The 11,509-nt window shown below is 50.9% G+C and overlaps 1 protein-coding gene across 1 annotated transcript; it reads right to left on the minus strand.

Moving 5' to 3' along the window:
- Positions 1-481: 481 nt before the first annotated feature.
- ANKRD53 (ankyrin repeat domain 53) lies at positions 482-11,038 on the minus strand. The gene is made up of 5 exons (XM_028745027.2): positions 9,274-11,038; positions 6,898-7,097; positions 4,696-4,860; positions 2,582-2,702; positions 482-1,481 (listed from the first exon to the last, which is right to left on the minus strand). The coding sequence occupies exons 2-5, from the start codon at positions 7,041-7,043 to the stop codon at positions 726-728; spliced, it is 1,188 nt and encodes a 395-aa protein (XP_028600860.2). The 5' UTR covers positions 7,044-7,097; positions 9,274-11,038; the 3' UTR covers positions 482-725.
- Positions 11,039-11,509: the final 471 nt, after the last annotated feature.

Below are 11,509 nucleotides of genomic sequence, written 5' to 3' on the forward strand. Positions count from 1 at the left end.
TCGCCGCTTCTGTGCATGCTTGTGATGTCATTTTGTGCTTCTGCGCATGCGCGAGTGACGAAACCTGGAAGTAAACCTTTCCGGTACTTCTGGGTCGCTGTGGGACATAACCTGAAAGAACATAACATGAAGCGGACGTAACAAGGTATGACTGTACACAGGAAGACATATTTAAGGGTAGCTTAAGCCCGCACAGAGGTGGGGAAGCCATGCCAGATGGGGAGGCTGCAGATCAGGTGCCTGGCACTAACTTGGCCCATGAGAAGGTCCTGTGTCTCTCACTGTATTTCTTCAGCATCTCCAGCTATAAAGAGGCAGTAGCAGGGTTAGGAAAGGCCTGAGCTGCTTGGAGAGCTCCAGCCAAGAGCATCGAGGGCCCCTGGAAATGCCGTTTACCTTCCCGCTGGAGCGGTACCTATTTATCTACTTGCACTTTGACGTGCTTTCGAACTGCTAGGTTGGCAGGAGCAGGGACCGAGCAACAGGAGCTCACCCCGTCGCGGGGATTCGAACCGCCAACCTTCTGACCAGCAAGCCCAAGAGGCTTGGTGGTTTAACCCACAGCGCCACAAAAACGAGCATTAAATAAGCTGGTTTAATTCCCACCCACCTCCTCAGTTCTCATAGCAAACTGTTTCAATCCAGACTCAAATGATTATTTCCAGCCCTGCTGGGCTCTGCTGCAAAACTGGGACAGGCACATATTTTTGTGCTGGGCGAGCGATCTACCCCACGGGTGAATCTTGGTGGCTGCTGCCTTTGCTCTGGGTAGAGGAGGAAGAGGAGATGTCTTTGCCGCTGGCGCTGCCCGACTCCAGCCTTGGCAAGAGCACTTGGGGGTCGCTGTAGGTGGCAAGGTGGGCCTTCAGCGTGCCCAGAAGGGCCGGGTCCACCGTCTGCCTCAAGCTCAGCGCCATCTGATCGGTCCAGCGGTGCTCAGGGCCGGGGCGGCGCCTGTGCTGCAATCCGAAGATGTGCTGGGGCCTGAGATCCCCCGGGACATCCAAACGGGTCGCCCGGGTGTCGGGGTAGAGGCTCTTCTTGAGCACCTCAAAGGGCAGGTCAGGCATGTCCAGGACCTTGCCAATGCCGTCGACCTGGATCTCTGGGTCGCCGTAGCTGTTCTTGTAGAGGAAGAGGTAGGAGGTGAAGTCGTGCTCTGCGGGCGGATCAGGATGGATGCCCAGCCTCACAGTCTCCGGCCGGCTGATGCAGGTGGCCGGCAGGGAGGTTAAGTTGGTGCTGACGTTCCACGGCCGGCACCGCCGGTCCTTCCGCACCTGGTAAGTGTCGTCCACTCTCAGCGGGACTATTTCTTCGAAGGAGAGGATGGGGCTGGTCTTCTTCCGGGTTCCTCTGTGAGGGAGCACAGACTTCCGCTTCATGTCCAGGCAGCGCTCGATCCTGGCCGGAGGCGGAGGCAAATGCTTTTTGGCCAGCCACTCATCGAAGGCCAGTTTGTTGCTGAGATTTATCTCCATCTGTAATGAAAGGACAAACAAGGCAGTGGGCGAAGGGGCACAGTCTGTCCTCTTCAGGGGGGTTGGCCGATCAAATCTGCTGCACCCTGGTTTTGACTCTCAAGTAAGCTGAGACTGGGCCCATCACCTCCTGGCAAATAGAAGGTGAAGAAATGGAGGCAGTGAGAGATTTTACTTTCTTGGGCTCCACCATCACTGCAGATGGTGAAAGCAGTCACGAAATTAAAAGACTCCTGCTCCTTGGGAGAAAAGCGATGACAAACCTAGACAGCATCTTAAAAAGCAGAGACATCACCTTGCCAACAAAGGTCTGTATAGTTAAAGCTATGGTTTTCCCAGTAGTGATGTATGGGAGTGAGAGCTGGACCATAAAGAAGGCTGATCGCCGAAGAATTGATGCTTTTGAATTCTGGTGCTGGAGGAGACTCTGGAGAGTCCCATGGACTGCAAGAAGAGCCAACCTCTCCATTCTGAAGGAAATCAGCCCTGAGTGCTCACTGAGGACAGATCCTGACGCTGAGGCTCCAATACTTTGGCCACCTCATGAGAATAGAAGGCTCCCTGGAAAAGACCCTGATGCTGGGAAAGATGGAGGGCACAAGGAGAAGGGGACGACAGAGGACGAGATGGTTGGACAGTGTTGAAGCTACGAACATGAGTTTGACCAAACTGTGGGAGGCAGTGGAAGACAGGCGTGCCTGGCGTGCTCTGGTCCAGGGGGTCACAAAGAGTCGGACACGCCTAAACGACTAAACAACAACAACAACAAGCCGAGACCTTAGTTTACAATCATTGCCTGCATTGTGGCTACTAATGTTCATGATCAAATGTATTTCCTTAACACAATCTGCATATTATTATTGATATCAGTGGAGAGGAGAAACGCCATGGTGCATCTGCAGCAGCAAAACTGGAGATACCTTCATTTGCCCCAGCTGCAACAAAACATGTCTCTCCCCTATTGCTCTCTACAGACGGTGCTGTAACTCCCCAATGGTTTGACCTCTCTTAAACAGCCCAGCCATGTGGCGTAAGGAGCACTGGTAACCGAAACGACCATGAAGGGGGCTTTGCCTGTGCCCATCCGTGCTGCCGCTTACCTGCTCTCTTTTAAGGAATTCGATTTTCTGCACCTCGCACGCCTCCTTGATCTTGTTCAGTTTGGTGACCTGCTGGGCAAAGTGTGCTTTGTCTGCTTTCCACATGGCGCTGGCGAGACACCTGCGGAGGCAGAGCACCACCCTGGATGTGTGCAGGAGGATCTGCCTCAGATGACTGGCAGAGAAAGACCTGCATCATCGTCCCATATCGCAAAGCTCCCCTGCTGGTATCCTGCACAGATGCTTCTAGAGCAGAGGTCCCCAAACTAAGGTCTGTGGGCCAGATAAGGCCCGAGGGGCTCGTTTATCCGGCCCATGGCGACCCCCGCTGCTGCTGCCCGCTCTTACCAGCACTGTGCTGTGTGGCTGCCCACTTCTGGATCGGAGGAGCACCGGAAATAGCTTGTGTGCATGCGCAAGCATTATTTGCACATGCGCAAGTGTTATTTCCGGTGCACATCCAGGTCAGAGGAGGCTCGTGCACATGCGCACAAGCTATTTCCAGTGCTCTTCCGACCCGGCCCAAGGCGCGGAAAGTTTGCTGACCCCTGTTCTAGAGGCACTGAGAGCCTGTAGAAAGAATTGGGATGCATAAGGTCACTTGGCTAAGCAAAGGAGGGACCCTGTTGCTGGAAAGCACAGGGAGAGCGAGCGTCTGTTGGGCTCAGGCCCTGCTTCTGTGCTTGCCCCTGAACAGGAGCCTGGACCAGATGGATCACTGGCCTGATCCTGCACTCAGACTCTTATTCTCCTATGATGCTCTGAGGATCATATGTAGGAGCTCCAGCTTCCCAGGGTTGTGCCAGGAATCTCATGTATAGCGAAGTGGAAAATATAGACTCAGGGATGTAGCAGATGCTTTATTCTGAATCGGATCATTGACCCATCTAATTCAGCGTTGCACTGACTGGCAGCAGTGGCCGTGCAGGATTCCAGGCAGGGAGTCTTTCCCAGCCCTACCTGCAGGTGCCGGGGATGGAACCTGGGGGCTCCCCGGCCAAGGAATGCACAAGGCAGAGGGTCAACCCTTTATTGTCCAAGGTAACAGTCACTTCTACAGCTCTGGAGAAGCATGCACACCAACGTTGTGTCTAGGCAGCTGTTCCTGAGTCTGCGCTCTATAGAGCAGTTGCAGAATCTGGGGACCACTTCCTTTCTACCGGTTTATATAATTCCCCCCATCAGGCTGCATGCCTGTAGCCGGAGACTGAGCCTGGGTGGAAACTGCCTCTACTCTTCTCCCTTCAGTCCCCTCCTGGTTCTGGGAAGCATGGTGCAGGAGAAGGTGGGGAAGCACTCGGCCCTTCACTTGCCTGGCCTGCCTCTTCTTCCTCCTCTTCCTCCAGCTCTGAAGCTTCCCCTGCCTGGGTGCACACTCGTCAGCAGGTGCTCTGCTGAGCTATGCTCCATCCCCAAAGCAGAACTGGGATTCCTTCTCGCAACCCACAAGCAACATTTTGAAAAAAACAACACATTTCTATCCACCAAAGGCAATATAGCCTTTTGCTGCCTAGGACCCACGTACCTACGGGACCGCTTCTCCTGGTATGCCCCGCGGAGGACCTTAAGGTCCACAAATAACAACACTTTGGAGGTCCGACGCCTCAAGGAGGTTAGATTGGTTTCAACTAGGGCCAGGGCCTTTTCAGCTCTGGCCCCGACATGGTGGAACACTGTGTCAGAAGAGACCAGGGCCCTGCAGGACTTGACATCTTTTCGCAGGGCCTGCAAGACAGCTGTTCCGCCTGGCCTTTGGTCTGGACTCAGTCTGACCCTTATGTTTCCCTCCCCTTATGGACTTGATTTATCGGTTACTTTTAAAATGAGGCTGCATTTTAAATTGCATTTTAACTTGTATTTTAAATTGGTTTCCCCCCTCCCTCTCTTTCCCCCCTATTATGTCTTTACTGTGATTTTATTGGTGTTAGCCGCCCTGAGCCCGGCTCTGGCTGGGGAGGGCGGGGTATAAATAAAATTTTTTATTATTATTTTTAATTAAGGGCAGGACTGAGTGCACTTGACTTGCAGCACACATGTGGGTACCTGGCGTATGCCCGCAATGCCCCCTCGCATCGCCGCCTCTGGCCCATCCCGTCTTGATGCAACATACTCACTTGGCACAGGACCTGTGGCCCCACATCCTGCACAGGTCAATGGGCTTCTGGCCCTCGTAGTCCTGGATATGCACATTGGCCCCGGCCTTGATCAGTTCCAAGATGCAGTTCTCACGCCCCTCGCTGGCCGCCTTGTGAAGCGGAGACACCCCGCTCTGGTTCTGCCTGGAAAACAAGAACCCCCCGGGGTTTCATTGCTCTTTGCGGAGTCAGATGCAGAATGTTTTCAGAAATCCGAATCAATTTGCCCAAGATTAATAATAATAATAATAATAATAATAATAATAATAATAATAATAATAATAATTTATTATTTATACCCCGCCCATCTGGCTGGGCTTCCCCAGCCACTCTGGGCAGCTTCCAAAAGAATATTAAAATACTGCGATACATCAAACATTAAAAGCTTCCCTAAACAGGGTTGCCTTCAGATGTCTTCTAAAAGTCTGGTAGTTGTTGTTCTCTTTGACATCTGCTGGGAGGGCGTTCCACAGGGCAGGCACCACTACCGAGAAGGCCCTCTGCCTGGTTCCCTGTAACTTGGCTTCTCGCAATGAGGGAACCGCCAGAAGGCCCTCAGAGCTGGACCTCAGTGTCCGGGCAGAACGATGGGGGTGGAGACACTGCTTCAGGTATACTGGACCGAGACCATTTAGGGCTTTCAAGGTCAGCACCAACACTTTGAATTGTGCTTGGAAACGTACTGGGAGCCAGTGTAGGTCTTTCAAGACCGGTGTTATATGTTATATGGTCTCGGCGGCCACTCCCAGTCACCAGTCTGGCTGCTGCGTTCTGGATTAGTTGTAGTTTCCGGGTCACCTTCAAAGGTAGCCCCACATAGAGTGCATTGCAGTAGTCGCAAAACGGTTATGGAGGGCACACACTCCGGAGCAAAAAGGCCATTGTTCCAGAGAACTAAGGGCTCTCTGCTCCTCCAGTTTTAAACGCCTTAGAACTGTGAGCGCTCGTCGTTATATAAAGCAAATGAAACGAAATCAAAACTTTAGACAAGTTCATGGAGGAGGGGAGGGCGAGGTTGACTGGTCTGCCTCCACAACTGAAGGCAGCAATGCTTTTGACATCCCATTTGCTGGAAACCAAAAAACGGGATATTTGCTCTTGCGCTCAGATCCTGCTTGCAGGTTTCCCAGAGGCAACTGTTATCGTTATTATTTATTAAATCTGTATACTGCCCTATGCCTGTAGATCTCAGGGCGGTTCATGGCATAAATGAGTGGCAACCCAGTCAGATGGGTGGGGTACAAAGAAATTATTATTATTATTATTATTATTATTATTATTATTATTATTATTAAATTACAATATAAAAAGCACAAAATACATAATAAAAATAAGAAGAAAATCAAACCAATAATCCCTCCTCCTGCAACACATTTAAAAGGGCATTGGGATGTCAATCAGCCAATGGCCTGGTTGAAGAGGAAAGTTTTCGCCTGGCACCTAAAGGTGTACAATGAAGGTGTCAGGCAAGCCTCCCTGGGAAGAGCATCCCACAAAAGGGGAGCCACCACGGAAAAGGCCCCCCTCTCTTGAGGCCACCCTCTGGACCTCTCAAGGAGGAGGCACACAAAGAAGGCCCTCAGAGGATGATCTCAGGGTCTGGGTGGGTTCCTGTGGCGAGAGGCAGACCTTGAGGTATTGTGGTCCTGAATCATTTAAGGATTCATAGGTCAAAACCAGCACTTGGAGTTGGGCACAGAAACTAATTGGCAGGCAATCCAGCCACTTTCCAGCCCCTGTGAGAACAGGATGCTGGACTGGACGGTCCACTGGCCTGATCCTGTTCTAAGCATAGTCTGAAATGCTCACCATCCTCAGTAGGGCTGGCTATGGACGACAGAGATCGGGGCTAGTTCATCATTTAGCCCAGGCTTCCTCAGCCTCGCCCCTCCAGATGTTTTGAGACTACAAATCCCATCATCCCTGACCACTGGTCCTGCTAGCTAGGGATCATGGGAGTTGTAGGCCAAAAACATCTGGAGGGGCGAGGTTGGGGAAGCCGGACTTGGCCCTTTTTTCACTGTGCCTGCCCCGTGACCGAATGACTGCCGCTCCCCCTCCAGGGAAATCCCACTAAGCGAAGGGAAGAGGCTCCACTTTGCCTGCGCTTGCCCCTCCTGCGCATAGCCGGGTGTGCACACGGGAACGATGGGAAGAGGAGGCAAGGGCCGCCCAGCTCACACGTTGACGTCGGCCTGTTTCTTGATGAGGTACTGCAGGCACTCCAGCGCTGCATTCCGGCTCTCCTTGCTCAGCACCAGGTGGATGGGCCTCCAGCCCGTCAGGCTGGCCAGGTTCACGTCGACCTTGAATTTATCCACCAGCATCTGAATGCAGTCCAGGCGCCCGTACAAAGCTGCCGTGTGCAGCGCAGAGAAGCCCTGGCAGGAAGAGAAGACCTTTGAAGGTGACCCAGAAACTGCAATACAGAATGTGGCAGCTAGACTGGGGACTGGGGGCGGCCGCCGAGACCACATAACACTGGTCTTGAAAGACCTACATTGGCTCCCAGTACGTTTCCGAGCACAATTCAAAGTGTTGGTGCTGACCTTTAAAACCCTAAATGGCCTCGGTCCAGTATACCTGAAGGAGCGTCTCCACCCCCATCGTTCAGCCTGGACACTGAGGTCCAGCACCGAGGACCTTCTGGCAGTTCCCTCCCTGCAAGAAGCCAAGTTACAGAGAACCTGGCAGAGGGCCTTCTCGGTGGTGGCGCCTGCCCTGTGGAACACCCTCCCTTCAGATGTCAAAGAGGTAAACAACTACCTGACATTTAGAAGACATCTGAAGGCAGCCCTGTTCAGGGAAGTTTTTAACGTATGACATTTTAATGTATTTTTAATCTTTGTTGGAAGCTGCCCAGAGTGGCTGAGGAAACCCAGCCAGATGGGCGGGGTACAAATAAATTATTATTATTTTTGTTATTGTTATTATTATTATTAATGGCAGGACAGGTCGACCAGCCCCTGTCGACCGATGGGGCATCTCAGGAACCTCTGCGGCGACTTCTGCACAGTATGAAACATCCGTGCAGGAACAGCAGCCTTGTGAACGGAGTTCAAAACCCAATTCAGCCATGAAACACGTGGATAAGGCTAATCACCGCCTTATCCTACTTTATCCTTATTTATTTCATTGCATTCCTATGTCGTTTTTTCCCACCAAGGAGCTCAAGGTGGCGTATATGGTTCCTCATATAACGTCCCCCCCAACAAGAACCCTGTGAGGTTGGTGAGGCTGAGAGGCAGTGACTGGTCCTGAAGGACTGGTCCTGCTCCCAGCGAGCATCATGGAAGAGTGGGGATTTGAACTCGAGTCCTAGCTCTTAAACCACGACACCTCACTGGCTCTTTATAGGGCTGTCGTGAACATCAGGTGGGAGAACCCCATCTGTGCTACTCTGAACTAAGCATGGAATAATATAAACTCCCTCTGTGGAACACAAATGGGAGTCTTGAGCTGAGATGGAAATGGGGAGGCAACTTGCCTTCCCAGGCTGAGCTAAGACTTGAAACAGGCTCTTAGCCATTAAAAATCCCGCCTGTACCTAAGGTGATAGGTTTAGCAAAATCCTCTGAGTTTAACCCTCAGTTTTCCACTCTGCTTTCTGGAAAGGATTTCTTCTATTCATGGGGGACCCCCTGGGATGGGACAGAGAGCAAGTCCGTACAGTATTCACACGATTGAGCGCAGTGAGGTTTGTAGGGGCGTTTCACAAATCTCCCCCCGCCCAGCAGTTCACAACAGATTAAAACCCAACACTGGAAACACAGTGAGTGTTAACCTAGCCTTACTCTCTGGCAACACTGCCAGAAAAGTCTGGGTTTGGATCTGCCCCTTTATCTATTCTTGCCTGGTCCCTATGCCATCCTTTGCCAAGTTGGTGAATGCTGATCCGCTTTCTCCCACTAGAATTGCAACCAGAATGGCTTATAAAGCAACCCCAAATTTGCATACTTAACACCCGTATATGCGCTGAAGACCTTGAGGAGTCAATTTATTTATTTTCATAAATTTTATACACTGCTTGATTGGGAAGGGGGAAACAAACCTCAAAGGGGTTTACAAAAGGACAGGGGTCAGCAAACGTTTTTCAGCAGGGGGCCGGTCCACTGTCCCTCAGACCTTGTGGGGGGCCGGACTATATTTTGGAAAAAAATATGAACGATTTCTATGCCCCACAAATAACTCAGAGATGCATTTTAAATAAAAGCTCACATTCTACTCATGTAGAATGCTGATTCCTGGACAGTCCGCAGACCGGATTTAGAAGGCGATTGGGCCGGATCTGGCCCCCAGGTCTTAGTTTTCCTACCCATGCAAAAGGACATACCAATGAAATCAAGGAAGATTTAGAACAATAGTATAAAACACTTTTAAAAAGTTAAAACACCAAAATAAGTTAAAATGCACACCGCTTTCTGTTTTAGCAGGCGCCGAAAATAATACAGCGAAGGCACCTCCCGGATCTCAACAGGCAGGGAGTTCCGAAGTGTGGATCAGACTGCATGTGCCCCCAGTCGCACCCCAAATTTGTGCAAACGAGGTGATATTTACATTAATGTCAGCCTGAGTCGGGCTTTCGGCTTTTTGGATACAGATCTTGAGCCAGTGAACTTGTCCGCTGCTGGCTGCATACTGCGAGTCTTTCGACAGGACCCTTGCTGGAGCCTGCTTAGAGAACTTCCTGGTGAGAAGACTGAAGAAGAAGAAGATGGGAAAGGCATGGCCAAGTCAGTCACCCCTTTTGGACCCATTTGCAAAATCCAAGGACCTGGGAGACAGGGCTCACTCCATCATTGGCTCTGCTGCATCAAGAATCTTCTCCCCCCAGCTGTCCTCTGCGGGAATTGGGCCGATTCAGGGGCATCTGACTACTCCAATTACTTTCCCTTGGTGTAACAGGGCCCATGTTTTGTAGCCTCGTCGTACTTAACCATTATGTCTGTGCCATAAAATAGTTCAAGTTGCTACCTCCCACAAATTCACTTCCTTGAGGTTTATTTTATGTCTGTATATGGACCATCAGATCCTGTTTGATGACACCAAATTTTGCAGAATCTCTTGCACAGTGGTACCTTGGTTCTCAAACGGCTTGGTACTCAAACAACTTGGAACCCAAACACTGCAAACCCAGAAGTAAGTGTTCCGGTTTAGGAACTCTTTTCAGAAGCCGAACATGCTCTGTTTTGCGCGCCACACTTCCGTTTTGAGTGTTATGCTGAAGTCTTGTCTGTTTCTGCTATTTATTTTGCGTTTTTGTTTTTGTGGCTTTTTTGTTTTGTTTTTGTGGCTGTGTGGAACCCAGTTCAGCTACTGATTGATTGATTGATTGATTGATTGTGTGACTGCAGTACATTGTTTATTGCTTTCATTTTATGGGCCAGTGGTCTCATTAGATAGTAAAGTTCATGTTAAATTGCTGTTTTAGGGGTTGTTTTTAAAAGTCTGGGACGGATTCATCCATTTTGCATTCCTTTCTATGGGAATCCCAAAGGGCAGCCTCTGTGGGAGGGAGATGGGCACCAACTGCCCCTAATATGGGCCAGCCAGCCAGTATAGGATCCATGGTTTAGAGATTGGTGCTGGAGCTTTGATCTTCCTCTTCCCTCCCTGTCCCTTTGCCCTCTTGTGCTGTGTCTTTCCTTGAGATTAGAATTGCAGAAGTTGACATGTGCACAACCCTTTAAGGCTGGAGAGCAGGATGCAAACAAAACAAAACAAAACAAAACAAAACAAAACAAAACAAAACAAAACAAAACAAAACAAACAAAGGCAAGTGTGGCTAAAACGATGATTGGCAGAATTCCCCTCCCTTGATGCAGCCCAAACATTAGGAGGGTGCTTCTTGGTTTACAATTGTTTACACCTCTACACAACTGTAAATATGAGAAGAGGTAAAATGTTTTCCAATTTTCTCTTGGTTACATGCATTTTCTTCCTTTTGCATATTTGTACTTTTCCCCTTTTTTTCTAATTTGTACTCAATAAAATTAAATTATTTTTTTTAAAAAGGAGGGTGTTTCTTTGGAGGGGGGTGGAAGTCCCCTATGTTTGCCCCAAAGGATCTATTTTGGGGGTGGGAGGGAGATAAGGCAGGGACCCCCAGCCCAATTTCCCAGCGAGGACTGAACATGCTCAGGGACGGCCGCCCCCCCCCTTGCGGCGCGAAATGGTACAGCCCCGCTCCGCCTGCACTCGCTCAGGACCGCACCACCTGCCCTGGCCGAGAGGGGTGGCTGGAGAGAGAGAGAGAGGGAGACGCGCGTCGGGGGAGGCCGAGACGCGTGTCCTGCCAGAGCGGCGTCTGCCACGCCCCCTCCGCCCGGCCACGCCCACACCCTCCTGTCCCGCCCCGCCCCACTGGCCTTGGGGAGATGCTGAGGCGGCCCTGCGCTTCCGGGCCGCTCTTGGGCCTCGCCATCCCGCCGCCGGCGGCGCCGTTGCCAGGGCAACCCGCGCAGGCCGGAAGAGGCGCGCTGACGTCAGCAGGGAGGGCGGGGACAGTTCGGAAGCTCCGCCCCCTTGCGCCTCCTGGAGACGCGGGTTCGAAACCCCGCTCGCCTTCCGAGGAGGAGGACCCTTAAAAATACCCCCAAACTTATTTCCTTTTCCTTTTCTTTTTTTGAGATTTTGCAAAAAAAGCTTTGCCCCCACCCCTAAAAATTAGTTAATTAATGAAAATTAATTTATAGTTTATGAATTATGGCAACCCAAAATGATAAGAATGGATGTCACCCGCCTCCTGACAATCATCGTGATGGAAGAATGTAATTTGCTACCCTGGTTTGCT

This window comes from Podarcis muralis, chromosome 9 (assembly GCF_964188315.1).
Source record: "Podarcis muralis chromosome 9, rPodMur119.hap1.1, whole genome shotgun sequence".
Lineage (NCBI taxonomy): Eukaryota > Metazoa > Chordata > Lepidosauria > Squamata > Lacertidae > Podarcis > Podarcis muralis.